General features: G+C 35.1%; 1 protein-coding gene across 5 annotated transcripts in view; it reads right to left on the reverse strand.

The window, feature by feature from the left end:
- CNKSR2 (connector enhancer of kinase suppressor of Ras 2) overlaps positions 1-16,303 on the reverse strand; it is a 296,044-nt gene that overhangs the window by 127,713 nt on the left and 152,028 nt on the right. For 3 of the 5 annotated variants that reach the window (XM_032226610.1, XM_032226609.1, XM_032226607.1), the window contains exon 9: positions 12,102-12,248. The exons of the other annotated variants lie outside the window; for them this stretch is intronic. In XM_032226610.1, the coding sequence (XP_032082501.1) occupies positions 12,102-12,248 (147 nt within the window). The remainder of the gene's footprint in view (positions 1-12,101; positions 12,249-16,303) is intronic. 5 annotated transcript variants of the gene reach the window in all.

Here is a 16,303-nt window from a genome sequence, read left to right on the forward strand (position 1 = left end):
CCTTGTTTTACTCCTTTTGTTATCTCAAATATTTCTGTAAGATCCCCGTTCATGAGCACTCTTGCTGATTGATTTGTGTATGTATTTTTCTATCGTTTTTACCAATTTCCCTCTGAATTTCATGATTTCTAATTGTGAGATTATGAATTTCCAATTTACATTGTCAAAAGACTTTTGGGCATCAAGGAAAACCAGTGCAATTTGTTTCTCAGGGTGTGTAATATTCTAGGACATTTATTATGGTTCTCATATTATTTTTAATCTGTCTATTTGGAAGAAAGCCGTTTTGATCTGGATGAATGTGTTCATTTAGAATTCTTTTAACCCTTTCTGCTATTATTGAGGTGAATATTTTATAATCTGTGTTCACTAGCGATATGGGTCTATAGTTTTGGATTTTCTGTTGGTCTGATTCTTCTTTTGGGATGAGGGTTATCATTGCTTCAGTCTATGATTCTGGTATTTTGGCTTATTCTAGGGCTTCATTGCATACTTCTAATAGTGACCCTTCTAGTATTTCTTGTGAGTTCTTGTATAATTCGACCGGAATTCCATCTGGATCTGGTGTTTTATTGTTTTTCTCTTTTTTCAGTGCCATCCCTAACTCTGTTATTGTGATTGGTCTATTTAACATCTCTCTATGTTCATCTGGAATTTGGTTTATAGTTGCTGCATCTAGGTATTGTTTAATCTTGTCTTCTACTATATTATCTTGGAGACAAAGTTTTGTGAAATACTTTTGTATTGTGTTCTTTTTTTCTTCCCCTCTATGATGTATTATCTTCATCATCTAATAATTGGTGTGTGGATGTGTGTGTGTGTGTGTGTTTGTGTGTTTGTATGTGTGTGTGTTTGTTTTTTCAATGTGTGCTAACCAATGTCCAGGTTTATTTGTATGTTCAAAATAGTTTTGTTCAGCTGTTTTAATCTTCTGGGTTAGCTCTTCCTGTACTGTTAAATTCTTGGATTTTCAAGTAATTTGCTGTGTTCTCTCTTGATATTTACTTCTTGGAGACATATCACATCAATACCCAGTTTCCATAATTTTGTAAAGGTTTGCATTCTTTTCCTTGGTGAGTTTAGTCCATTTATGTTTATTGAAATTATTGTACTTTCCTCTTCCATTTTTACTTGTATTGTTTTCTTGTATTTCTGGTTTCTCTTTGTACTCTTCCTCTTGCACCTTCCCATTCCACACGTTCCCTCTCTTGTATCCTTTTTTCTTCTCTCTCCTTCTCTTTTACTTCTATTAGGTCTTCTTGACTTTTACTTTCCACCTCTTCTTTACTTTCTTGATCCTCCTCAGTCACAAAATGGTGTTCGAAAAATTATTGTGCTTTTTTCACTGAGTCTATTTTTTTTTCTTGCCATGCAATCAAGATACCTTCTGGCACTAACCATCTCTCCATGACTTGTATTTGGCCAGTTGAGTTGTTAGAAATTGATATTGCCTTCTTTGGTCTCTCACTCTTTGTGGTATTTGGTTCAATGTTATTATTTCTTTTCCTTTGTATGTTATCATCTCCTCTGATTTTTTTATATATTTTGTCTCTGATCGTTCCTTTTACAGATCTCACATCTACGTCTTTAGGTAACCTGTGTCTCTGTCAGTGGTGGGTTATGACTGGTACGCCCGATACGGGCATACCGGTGCCTGCTGGGAGCACCGGGTACTGTTCCGGTATAGTGCTCTGGAGGGCCTAACCGCCCGCCCTCCTTACTGGTATTTGACTCTTCAGCGCTTTAGCGCCTTTGCGGCGTTCCACCGAGCAGCTGGAGCATCACGGAGGCATCGTGGAGTGTCACAGGAGGTAAGGACGCATGCATGCACATGCGACCCTGTGGCGCACATTCATGTGGTGGATGCCAGGTCCCATTGCACTGTACTGGTTGCAAAGGGATCCAGAACCCACCACTGGTCTCTGTGCATAATTTGTGTGCACTTTGTATACTTCATTGATATCTCTTGCTTGTCTTTCTGTAGAATTTCTGCGAGAATCTCTGCTATTCCCCCCCCCCCGCCCAGTCCTCCTTCTCTTCCATAATATTTCAAAATCTGAGATAAATGAAGCCTTCTCCATCTCAAGGAAGGTGATGGCTTATTTGACATCTCTGTTTACCAGCATACATTCTATTGTTTCTATTTTTTGATCAAATTGTTCTATTTTTGTTTCTACCTTTTTTATCCTCTGTTCATTCTCTGTAATGAACTGTTGAATGTTCTCAATTTTATCATCCATACTTTTAATGTCTCCTTCCATTTCAGTTTTTACCATTTCTTCATGGTATTTTTTTTTGTTACTTCATGGTTATTTACTATTGCCTCTTGTGTCTTCGCCATTGATTCCTGGATCATTAGTAATGTTCTGAATATTCAATGTTGATCCTGATTTTTTCCACCCCCAATACGCTCTCAATCGACATCTGGTCTGAGGGTGACGATGTTGCTGATGCTGAGTTTGAGGCTGCTTTTTTTCGTATTTAGTTAAGGTGGTTGTACATGTCATTTTATCACTTGGTTGATGTTATCCCACAGTAACATGCAGTTATAATCAATCAAGTCTCACTTTTTTCAAGTTCCGTATCAACCTTCAATTTACTATTTCCAATATATCTTACAGACACTGAATTTATATAATATTAAATCAATATTTTGCTTACAATCTATTCAATTATCTAATTTATCTAGTATATACAATATTCAAGGAAATCTACTAAGTACACTGTGAGATTAGCTCTAAAAATGTATTCTTAATAAATTCTATATCTTTATATATATAACAATAGTTGTGCTTTCCAGCAGTATAGTCTAATCAATTGATATTAGTATACTTTGTTTATGCAAATGAATTATACTAATTATTTATTAATTCTTAGTTATATTAAATAGTTGGTATTCACTATTTCATTTCATTAATTGGTTTTGATATTTAAGAGTTTTGTACAGTTTCCTCCTTCCAACCTTACTTATGTCAACCTCCAACCGTATTGCATCAGATTTTTTTTCTCCCTCTGATGGTTTCTTGAGTGTCCAGTCCTCGGCAATACAGTCCACTAGATGGCACGATGGCGCCTCTTAATATTGTTCAGTATTCAATATTCAATATTCCAAAACTCCACGTACCTACAAGCCAGAAAAAGTTCCCAAAGTCCAACTTATGTCCTTGACTTATGACCACAACTGGGGCTGGAATTGCCTTCACTAAAGATGTGCTCATTAAGTGAGTCACACCAATTTTACAATATATTTTGCCTTGGTCAGTAAGCAAATCTGGCTTCTCCTTTTACTTGGCTTGTTGGAAGCTCTTTAGGATGGTACTCATGTGACCCAGCTGTAACTGTTTTAAACTATTGTAAATTTATGCCAGTTGCCAAGTGCCCTGATTTTGATAACATGATCACAGGTATGTAATAAATATCCTAATCATTTAATATAACATTACAATTTTACTTTATTGATCAAACAAACAATGGCTACCCAGAAGAAACTAGAAGAAAATACCATACACACACTCACAAAAAGAAATACCCAATATAAATAGATCCCATTCAATAATTCTACAATATTGTATTAGAAACAGACTGATAGCAGCTATGAAAAGTGCATGCTTTCCAGAGGTGGTATTCAGCAGGTTCTGATCAGTTCTGGTAGCGGAAATTTTGAGTAGTTTGGAGAACCTCTGACTCGCCCCACTCCCATCTATTCTTTGCCTCCAGTCCCAGCTGATTGGGAGGAAATGGGGATTTTGCAGTAATCTTCCCCTGGAGTGGAGTGGGAATGGAAATTTTACAGTAACTTTTCCCTGCCATGCACACTAAGCCACACCATGCCCATCAAGCCATGCCCACAGAACCTGTAAGAAAAAAAATTGAATCCCACCACTGAGGTTTTCCCATATATTAACTGGTATATGCTTTGATTTGATGAATATTGCACTGGTAAAAATGATAAAATGTATCTTTAAATTACAATTTATGTAGTAGAGCAGATTTATTCACCTACTATTTTTCATTTCTTTTTCATCAATAATGCACAGTAAATTTGTTGTGGGCATAACATAATTTGTGTGCTAGGAATCTATGTAAGTAAATTAAAACAGTAAAATGTACAAAAACAAAGAGTTGAGAAGGCTGAATTACAAATTAAAATTCTACTTCTTAACAATGAAAATGCATATAAGTTACTAAACTTACTTTATAAAAGTATTTCCAGAAAACCTTTTGGGATTGATTACCATGGACCCACCATCCCCAGATTGTTTTTTATTAATATGTATTTCATTGTATAATGGTTGGTTACACAATCAACTATATATTTAGACTGGATTTGTCATTTTTATGCCCTATCGAGCTGGGATAGTTAGTTGTTGTTTGATGGTGTTAAGGTATCATCACATCACAGACTGTAAGCTGTACCCAAGAAAATCTGCATTTGCAATTAACTGATGGGGATTTTGTCAAGACTTTATTATTATTAATAATATCATGTGTATATGCTGCCTGACTCCATAATAAATTAACAGTTTGGGATATTGCACATTATCCAGAGTCCTACTCAATTGCATAATAGGTGAATCTTTTAAAAAGCAAATAATCAAACAGAACTGAAATATAACTTTATAAAGTTCTGTTTAAATGTGTGTCTGTTTCCATTTTCAGATACAATTAAGAAACAGAGAAATAATGTGCTCGATGTCTGTACAGAATACAAATATGGAGAAACTGTTACTTAACCCAATATCACAGATGAAAAAAAAAATCCCATTCCATTATACACACCTGTTTTTAAATCTTAACTAGTATCGCTTCTCAATGTTTGATAAGAACAGGTGTATTTTCATAAACTGGTGAAAGAGATGGGATAATGCCAATAATCATCTGTAGAATAATGAAACTAATGCTTACAATTCAAAGGTACAGGCAAAACAGAACTTAGGAGGAATACATTTCCATAGGCATACTCCTACTCACAAGAATAGCAATGATGTCCATTTAAAAGAAAGAGAATGTAAATTAAATATTTCATTCAAGTCATAAACCAGCCCTGTATTACTGCTGCTTTTTTTTTGCTCCCAATTTACAGTCAATCTATAGATAATCCAACACATTGTAAGTAATATCTGATGATATGCAGCCAAAGGTGTATCATTCAGGTCTCATGTCATAGAACACTATCTATTTATCAATAAATCACATAATTATTCAATATATATAAGTCGCATACTATAAAACAACTCTGGGTGGCAAAAAAGATAAAACAAGAATTCTATTAAGCAAATAAACAAAAATCCTCAAACAATAAACCTCTATTTGGGATGAGAAAAACCACAAAACTTCTAATCACATGAACACACAGAGCTATAGTAGCATTCCCAACTTGAGCACTGTGTCTAGTAGCTTTATGAAGATAGAAATTCCTTTCATCCAAACAGTCAAAATATAGAAACAGTATCCCCAAACAAGCTGAATAAATCAGTTTGCATGTCAGGGTTCCAAATAGCATCCAAAATTAAATCAGAGTCCAAAGAAAAGTATTGCTCAAAGTTCCAATTTATTAAGAGGAGCCATGTTGGCACATCTGGGAAAACCCGAATCTGAAGCCTTCCCAGTTTTCCCACCCAGTTGAAAGTTCATGATCTTGGCCCCGGCCCCAGCCCATCACATGGTCCAATCTTCCACTGCTATGCTGACAGTTCTACCTATCCAGTCCAGTCAGGTGCAGAGTTACAGAGACAAAGGATGACCTTGGATTTCTAGAAAGGAATTTTGTTTTGGCTACATAGCATCTAACTCTGTACAATCCCCATCCCATTTTCCCACAATAGAAAAGGCATAGTAGAATAATAGAAGTGTGGCAGGCCAAAGATCCAAGCGGAATATGGCTGCAAGCCTGACATTACATATGCAAAGTCAAGCAAAACACTGGCATTAGGACAGTAAAAAAACCCAATAAACCTTTCTGCACAAATTATACCAGTGCCTTACATACAGGGGCCATAGAAAAGGCATTGGTATGGATCACAATATCTATGGCCATATTGCAAGTAGTAAGATGCATTTGTTTGTTCTTCTAGATTGTACCATATTTGTGGAGTATAAGATGCTCTGGACTATAAGATGCACATATGGTTTTTTGGGGGAGAAAACAAGAAAAAAAATCTGCCTCTGCTACCAGCATCCATAAGTATTCATCTGGCTAGCATCCTTGCAGCAAACAGCCTGATCATGTTATCGCAGCCTGATTTAGCATGAACAGTTGATTGGCGGTTGGATTGGCCACCCAGAATAAGTACAAGTAAGTATAATCTTTATTGTCATTGTACTTAAATAAAACGAAATTGGTTTTAACCTCACTGGTGCAAAATTATGAACAGAAACGAAAAAAGAAAGAAAAAGAAAAAAAAACTAGCATGTGCATGGAGGGATTGTGGTTGTATTTTAAAATCTCACAGCCCACGGATAGAAACTATCTTAAACCTGTTTGTTGGCTGGCTATACTTTGATGTCTTCTGCCTGATGGTAGAAGGGGCAAAGAGACACTGACCAGGGTGTGAATCATCTCTGAGTATCTTCCTTACTCTGCTAAAGCAGCGAGATCTGGCAATGTAATCCAGTGGTGTCAGAGGCAACCATGGTTTCTGTTGCCGAATTGATCACTTTTCTGTAGTGCCTTCCTGTCTGCAGCTGTTAAATCAGCATACCATACTGTAATACAATAGGTGAAATTAAGAAATTATATTGCAATTTATTATTAAATTTGAAAGTGAACTTGTAAAGGAGACAATGAGCTAAATTTTGGGTATGCAATAGAATTAGATAAATGGCAGAAACTATGGATAGAAATATTAAACTGACTATGTCAACTGCATATAAAGAAAAATCTGTATACAAATGTTTATAGATGGCATTTTGCACCAGCAAGACTGGCAAAAATGTATAAAGATAGATCTGCTAAATGCTGGAAGTGTAATCAATCATCTGGTGGACATGTCCAAAAGCTAAAAAATTTGGACAAAAATGCATACTTGGATGGAAAAAAATGATAAAGCAACATATAGACTTGAAATCAGAGATATTTTTGTTGGTCATTAAACCGGAAAAATATGATAAAAAGACTGTATATCTGATTTTACATATACTAACTGCAACCAGAATTTTATTTGCATAGCAATGGAAAAACAATGAGAATCTGTCAGATGAGAATGTAATTAAGAAAATATGAGAATGTGCAGAAATGGATAGATTACACTTACTATTAAGGCCAAAGAAGAAACTGAATATTTTTTGATATGGGATTATTTATCAATGGCTAAACAACAGAAACAGAAGTTAGAAAAGAGGAAACATAAAAGAGGAAATATTAATGTGGGAGAGTTGTTAAAGAAGAAGTTATGTATTATTGTTTGAGATTATTATATTATCAATATTATTGTGATGAATTCTACAGCAAATATTTGAATTATGATTGTTTAAAAAATAACTGTACCAGATTACACACTGTTTGCATGGAAATTGAATGTTTATATAATAAAATAAATAAAACCTCAAAAAATTTTGCATAGTTGTTTTTGCTGAAGTCAGCAACTAGAGCAAAATCTACATGAAATATGAAATAAGTGTTCCAGATAGTGAAAAAAGTGACTTATGACCATTTTTCACACTTATGACCCTTGTAGCATCCTCATGGTCACATGATCAATTCAGATGCCATGGCAAGTGGTTCATATTTATGATGGTTGCAATGTCCCTAGGTCATGTGACACTCTTTGTGACTTTCTGATAAGCAAAGTCAATGGAGAATTCAGATTCACTTAACAACCATTTACTAACTTAACAAATGCAATATTCAACTTAACAACTGTGTCAAGAAAAGTGATAAAAATGAGGGAAACTCACTTAACAAATGTTTCACTATCACTTAGCAACATAAAGTTTGGGCTCAGTTGTGATCGTAATTTGAGGACTACATGTAATGAAAGGCTTAGGGTATTCAATCAGTTTTCCTAATTTGTTCATTAAACCTTTGTTAGCATACAGAAAAAAAATTCTAATAGAAATCCTAGGTGTAGCATATATATTTTTCTACAGAAACAGCATTTTTCTAAACAAGAAAATCTTTACAACCTTATGCCTAAAAACCTGAACTTTAAGAGGAGAGCAACATGATCTCCTCTTAATTTCAATCAACAGCAAAAAAATATGGTTATGGATAAACACCAACATCAAAAAAATCTATCTGGTCACTTTAAGGCTATACCATATTCATTTACCGGAGACATATCCAAGAAATTTTTATTCAAGATACTTATTTTTCTCTTTAAACATTATACTCTCTTGAAATAATATTACATATGAATTATTTTCTTTAAGGAAGAGTAATAAAAGATAGGCTAGTAACTTCCACGCCAAAAACATAGCTTTTTCATTAATTTCAATCAGAGGTCTATTTGAATTCTTAGATCCTATTACAAGTTAAACAACTCTTTCCCAAAAGGAAATATTGAGATTGGGAAGTGAATATATGCCAAAAACTGCAATGTGCTAAGAAGAATGATTTAAAATACAATAAATTTAAGACTATAAATTTTGAAAAAATGATTGCAACTGCAGTTTATTTGCCCAAAAAGAAAACAATAAGTAATGATTGCAGGAACAACCAATGGACAATTATCCCTGAAAAGCAAGGTAGCAATAATTGTTTTCAGAAAAAACATGCATTCCCTCTGTAATTTCAGTTTTAACAAATGAAGGCTGTAGTGAACTATTATTATAGTTATATAGAAATATATCTACCTGAAACCGCTGAACTCTAGATAGTTTACCAAATTATTATAGATATTAACAAAATGATTAAAATAATAACAAAACATTGTTATTATTAAGGCAAAAATATAACCTAATAAGAAGGGAACTGCTAATACAGTTATTATAAATATTCTGGCTGAATATTATAAAAATACCTTTTATTTGATTTTTTTTTAAAAAAACAATGGTTTTAATGCCATTATTTAATAGGTGTTATTGTCTTATTCTAGGATAAACTTTAATTCTTGATTGTTCTTATTTTTTCTTTGTGCACATTCTGGCTCCTCTAGGAAGTAGAGCAGTATAACCACAAAAAACATAATATTTGTATATGTGGATTAGTTATGTACAGGTAATTCTCAGCTTATGGCCACAACCAAGCCCAAAATTTCTGTTGCTAAGCAAGGCAGTTGTTAAGTGAATTGCACCCCAATTTATGACATATTTGCCCAATCATTAACCAAATCACTGCAGTTAAGTAAATTATGTGTTGGGTTCAGCAAACCTGGATTCCTCCATTGACTTTGGCTTGTTGGAAGTCACTGAGAAGGTTACAAATGGGATCATGACCCCAGGATACCACAACTATCATAAATCTCTGTGTTTCCCCCAAAATTTAATTTTGTAATTTGTAATTTTAATAGATTTGTATGCCACCCAATCCCAGGCGGCTTACATAAAAGCAATTTTAGAAAAGATTTAAAAAGATTAAAACACAGAACAGTACAACTTAAAAACAGAAAACACAACATGCACTCAGGTATAATGGGCTGAAGTTCAGTCAGATCACAGCCCCAGGCCTGCCAGAACAGCCAGGTTTTTAACGGACTTACGGAGGCCAGGATGAGTGGGGAGGGTCCGGATCTCAGGGGGTAGATCGTTCCAAAGGTCCAGGGCAGCAACTAGAAGCTCTCCCCCGAGGAGCCGCCAGACAGCACTGTGTGGCCAACGGTACCGGAGAAGGCCCGCCCTGTGCGATCTTATTGGACGCTGGGAGTATGTTGCAGAGGCGGTTACGGAGATATCCAGGTCTTAGGCCATAAGTTTTGGGTCTTATTTTCTTTTGGGCCTGAAAATAAGCAATAGAGCTTTATTTCATGGGTGTCTTACTTTTTTCCCATGTACAGGAGGCTCACTTTTTCTGCTTGCTCATGGTTGGGATAGGAGGCTGTGTGGCTTGCCATAGCCGTGAGGCAGGGAAATGGAGCTGCCCCACACCCTGTACTGGCTTACCTCAGGGCCCCTTCAGCCAGGCCATCCATGCCCTGATACCAGCCTCACTTTGTGGCTGAAGCACCACGTGCTGGCCTCCTGCTCTGTTGTAGCCACAAGCAACAGAAGATGTGGGCTGTTGGCCCATGTGGGCTCCTGTGCACATGGCTGCCAGTGCTGTACACTGTGAGGTAGGTGTGGGGCATAGATGCCTTGGCTGTATACGTCCTCAGGTAAGCTGGTGCAGGGCACATGGAGCAGTTCCACCCCTCTGCCTTTTCTTGTGGCTGTGGCAACGTAGCAACCAATGGAATGGGTGGGCACTGGCTGTGCAGGTTCTTAAGCAGAGCTTAAGGGGGGGGTAGGGCTTAATTAGCCACACTCATAAAACATGCTAGGTCTTATTTTTTGGGTAGGTTTTATTTTTGGGGAAACAGGGTTTCCAACTATGCCTGAATTTTGATCATGTGATTAATGAGATACTGTAATGTTCATAATGTGAAAACTGATTATAAATAATTTTTTTCAGTGCCATTGTAACTTCAAATGGCCACTAAATGAATAGTTGTAAGTTGAGAACTACCTGTACAATAGTATAATGACTGGCATATATATTGATCTTTTCATAATTTTCAGGGATTATATAGGAGAGTCACAAAGATTTATTTATTTCACTTACATGTCAAAGTATTTTTTAAGATCTAAAACAAATCTCACAGCCACCATCCTAGTTTCTAATAGAGAGGAAGAGAGAGCAAATGATAAAATGATATTATGATAGTACTACCACACATACTTACAAGTGTAATTTGCTTTATGACATCACAGTTTTGTCATTCACTCTCTAGCGTCTCAGTTTCAAGGTACACTGTTTGAATGTGGGATCTCTCTAATCTCAGAGTTATTGGATAGTACCAAATATTTGTACTAATTAATGAAATTCTGCCCATCCAATTTTCCACACAAAATACTTTTCTTATTCATTCCTTCAAATGCATTGAATAAAGTTGAGGGTAAAATATTCTTAGGAAAAACTATGATATAAATATTATGTAACAGAATCTGTTGTTATTGAAATTGCTTTTATGTGTTTATACATTAAGTTTATACATGTTCCAGAACAGTTTAGCAATGCCACACCTCAAACTTAATGTAAGATATTGTGTGGACCTATACTGCAAAAGTACAATTTTATTAATTCATATTCCATTTTATTATTTTGTTTCTGAAAATATATAAACATAGTGTACAAGTGATGTTTATAAGAGCAACAATATCTCAATATATGGCAACAACCTACTAAATTGTCTTCAAAAATAAAAGTAAATATTTTTGCAAGCCCCTAACTCTTTTAAGCAACTTCTCCAAAAATCTACACATGGTATCTACAACGTGATGGAAAGAGTAAATGTCACTTGGCTTGGAGCCAAAGTACAAGAAATGTTATTTCCTTTTGCCTGGAAAACTGAAATAATCCATGTATCTAGGACACCTTCCTTCTAGTGATATAGAAACAATTTAAAATCTGAATCATTTCAAGCTAAAAACAATCCATTTCATTTTCAGGACAGCCTAAGCACAGAACATTCCCAAAATGTTGAAAACAGCATCAAATTCATCTACCAAAATTCATCTTGAACTCAAGCAACTTGAAATTTGGTTTGCACCCACTGATTTCCTTCTATTCTGCAAAGTATCACTTGACCACTAAACAGAGGAAGGTGATTCATATTTTAAAAATGAACAAATCGAAAGGCACAAGCATGAGATTAGTATTTTATTTTTACTTCATATTAAATTATTATTTAATAAGGCATATAATTTTATGCATTTTAAAAAGGATATGTAAAATTCAGGTTATATATGCATTTAAAAGTTAGGAATGAAAGATTTCCTCAAATTTGCAAGCTGTGGATTTAATATTAATTTAAGATAGCAAATAAATCTGCAGATATTTCACAAAGCATTTTCAAAGCATACAAGATTAAATCCACATATGCTGCTAAAATGAAGCATAATAGAGCAGCACTGAGATAATCTAAAGCTAAAATGATGGTGTATGATTTATGATTAAGCATTGTTACCTGCAGAGCAAGGGGCTTCCATCTCATATTTTTCAGTAAAGCTGGTGCTGAGGTAAGCATGCTCTGAGGTCGCTTTTTCAAAGTTAAGATAACACCACTCGGATCCTCTCGTAGTGCATTCACCAAATTTTTCAACTGCCACCCCACCTGGTAACCAGCAAAATTATTACAATAAAGTTGAGATAAATTATTCACAGTGTAATCCTCCCCTTTTAATAAGATTAGTAAAATAATTAGATTTTACAGACTGCTGTTTAAAATTTCACAGTTGACATCACTAAAGCATGCTGTTTAAAATCAGTAGTACTGGAATGCATTAGAATGGGTTATCTGATTTTTAAAATTAGAGTATATATCACTGTTGCAAACTGGGGAATATTCTTATTTTTATGAGTTCTTTCAATAATTAATTCAAACTAGTTAGAGTTCAGCAGTGGAACACTCCCAGATAGAGCTAAAAACAAATATTTTCCTACAACTTAGCTAGCATTATTTTAGCTGCACAGTCAAGTTTAATTGTGCTCTTAAATTAACCATGCTATTAATCCATCATTTCAGTAGGCATTAATGTTATAAAATTAATCATTAAAATATTATTTTTCAGACTGACCAAAGGGAAAAAAACAAACACACTAAAATGCCTATCTTTTTGTAACAAAAAATTAACTTTCAAATTGTTCAAAAATTATTAATAAGTGCACACACATATATAAATTAGCCTTGGTAGCAAACATTGTAGTATTACAGATACAGTACAAAGTCCTCGACTTATGACCACAATTGAGCCCAACATTTCCAATGCTAAGCAAGACACTTATTACTGGTAAGTAAATTTTGCCCCATTCTTGTCACAGCCTGTAAGTGAATCACTGCAGTTTTTAACTTAGTAACATGGTTGTTAAGTGGTTCTGGATTCCCTATTGATTTTGCTTGTCAGAAAGTCACAAAAGGTGATCACATGATACACATACCTGTGTATCATGTGTATGGAAATTTGGAATTCATTGTAACTTTACAACAGATCTAAGGCAGGTAAGGTCAGAATAAATGTTTTCTGAAAGAATACATTGATATCACTCTCTGCTATCACTTCTGGAGTCATTCATATGAAGCTACAAAAAACAGTGATGTGTGTTGAATGATCTTTGACACATATGACAACACAAACTGTACACAAAGAGAACTGTTGGGTCTAAAGCAGAGGTGGATTCCTACTGGTTTGGCTGAGTAGGTAGTAACTCCGCCAGCCATACCCCCCAAACTGGTTATATTGGCGCCGCCATAGGCGCCACCTTCTTATTTTTTGCTTCTGCACATGCATAGAAATATTTTTATAGTACTGTGCATGCGCCCCTGCGCGCACACCCACAGGGCATCCCTGAGCAAACAGGTAGTAGTGGCAGCAGGAACCCCCTGGTCTAAAGTACTGGGTTAAATTTGCTTTTAGATTTCAGAGACTCTGGAGATAAAATGCATTTAATTTTTTTTTAAATAGTGGGAAGTGGCTTTCTACATTACTGATTTAGTGCTAAAATGCCACTTGATACTACTATTGTTGGGTACATAATTCTATCTTTCCCCCTTTAATGCATTTATAAGTAGACGATTTAAAAAATGAACCAAGATAATTATGTAATGTTTTGCCTTGAAGTACAAAGCAATAAGTACACTGAATTTGAAAAACTTATTTAATTCATTTCCCCTTATATACTAAAAGCCAATGTTTAAAACTTAGAGCAACAAGAGTAGTCACAGTAGTACATGTTACTATCTGTGAAATATACAAATAACTTTCCCAATAACTCTTTAGGAGGTGACGAGACAAGGGAATACTTTTTCTCTTAGTTTCTACTTCAGCTTGCTGAATTGAATACAAAATAACTTTTTAAACTACAATCAACTGGCAATTTACAGCAAAAATTTGAAACATTTTCAAAAGATAATTGTGAAATCAGTAAAATATTATGGCTACAGTGAAGGTCACTCATATTATTTCCTATTGAATCCCTATAATGAATGACCATATACTCTTGAAAACTGTAAAACAGAGAACTATATGTTTTTCTTAAAACCCTTATCATTAATTTACCCCAATCATTTAATTAAAAACCAGCATAAAGGGATTCAATACATCTAATAATGGGTTAATGATTTTAATAATAAAAGCATTCTAAATATCTAGGCAAAATTTCTCCAGCCCTATGTCCTTCAAATATATTGGACTACTACAGCTTCCAGAATTCAAAAAAGCTTAATTTATAGATTCAATTACATATATCAAGTCAGATTTTTTTATTAACTGTTCACTGAAGCCTCATATATTTTATATTATCAAATATGCAAATTTGATTTTAACATTTATGTACTCTCCCCAGCTCCTCTAAAAATCGGAAGTAAATTTAACTAGCAGTTTTAAATATCAAAAGTTACAATATACCGTAAATCTGACCCAAATTGAAATAGATTTCTGCTGATAGTCAGAGTTAAGAAAAAGTTTGTTGCTGAAGGTAAAAAATTCTGACAAAACTTCATAGTAGCAGGTGGACACAAAGGGAACAGTTATAATTAAGTGAAGCACAAATACAGTAACAGATTCTCATGGAAAGTTACTCCATTATTCATGTGGTGCCTTAAGTACAAGAACCCAGTCTCTCTTTGCCAAAATACATTAGTTCCAGGATACTTCAAAATTGATCTTCCTGTACCAGGTACTTTTCTGTGAGCCAATCATCCAGTTTGTTGCTCTTGATGCTAAATAGAAACAATGGCCTTGCCAGGAATTGGATGTTATGAGTTCATAAGCATAAGTATAATCTTTATTGTCATTGTACTTAAATACAACGAAATTGGTTTTAACCTCACTGGTGCAAAATTATAACAGAAATGAAAAAAGAAAGAAAAAAAAAAATTATTGTGTGCATGGAGTGATTGTGGTTATATTTAAAAGTCTCACAGCCCGGACTTCCTGTGGTGATGTCACCATGCTTAGAGTGGAGTGAAGGAAGCTCTCCTAACCTCTAACTCTAACATCTTCATTTGGGCTCTTTTTGAGCACTGTTGATCCTGAAGGGACCAACAGATTAAAGGGGATACTCTGTAGATGCTGGGGTGATAAGGCAAATCCTCCTGCGAATAGGAGAAACCCCCTAAACGGACGAGGAGCTATCCTGCCTTTTGGTTAGGACCGAGTGGGCGACCGCATAAGAAGGGAGCGAATAGACAGAGAAGCAGTGGAAATTGGAATACTTGTTACTATTGCTGACAACCCAAAGAGGAAGGCAACGCGGAACTGGCAGAGAGGGTGAGCTGGAAAGAAGAAAGAGCCAGGAGAGAAGCTATTTTTGCAGCTCAATTTTGCCGAAAAGACTGGAGCAGAGACTGAGACAGAAGGGACAGCCGGAAGAGGTTAAAGGATTAGCTACAGTGAGAACGAAAATCCGACATGGACAAAAAGGAGTGCAGTCGAAAATAATATTTGCCAAAAGATTTGGAAACCTCAAAGAAGAGATTGTTTAACAGTCGGGTTGGTACACTGAGCTCCTTTTCTTTTTCTGCTCACGCTTCCTTCTACTGCTTGTTGAATTTATAAGTATTTGACATTTATTTGCCTTGGAGCTTGGAACAGTGCCAGAGACAACAGATAGAGAAAGAGAATTTTGCTTCGTGGATAATAACAGTGAACTGAGGAAAGGGTGACACCTAGTGGACTGTAAATCCGAACCCTGAAATCTGATGTAAGAAAATCTCTGATATATACACAGAGAGACGAATTACTAGGATTGAATGCTTGCATAATTGATAAAATTGAGAGACATTTATTGGTATAAGATAATAGTGTAATTTATAAATCTATGATATATTAAGTAAAGACCAAAAACCAAATAATCAAATAGGATAGAATACTACATAGGAATGTTTAGGGATTGAAATGTGATATTAAGGACAGTTAATTATTGTTGAATATTGAAATATACAATTATTTATATCATAAATATTACTGACAAAGTAGAAGCAAAAGTAAAACTTATATGCAATTGTGGGCAAGGATAAATAGGGGGATAAAAAATGGCAATTTCAGTAAAATTAGTGAAAAAAACTACACCCAATGTGATCTCTGCAACACCCCCTCCTCAAATCAAATCAAAGATCAATTGAGAGTGCGTTGGGGTTGGAGAAAGGTGAAAAGATGGCAGAAACAGCGG

Source organism: Thamnophis elegans, chromosome 11, assembly GCF_009769535.1.
Source record: "Thamnophis elegans isolate rThaEle1 chromosome 11, rThaEle1.pri, whole genome shotgun sequence".
In the NCBI taxonomy this organism is placed as follows: domain Eukaryota; kingdom Metazoa; phylum Chordata; class Lepidosauria; order Squamata; family Colubridae; genus Thamnophis; species Thamnophis elegans.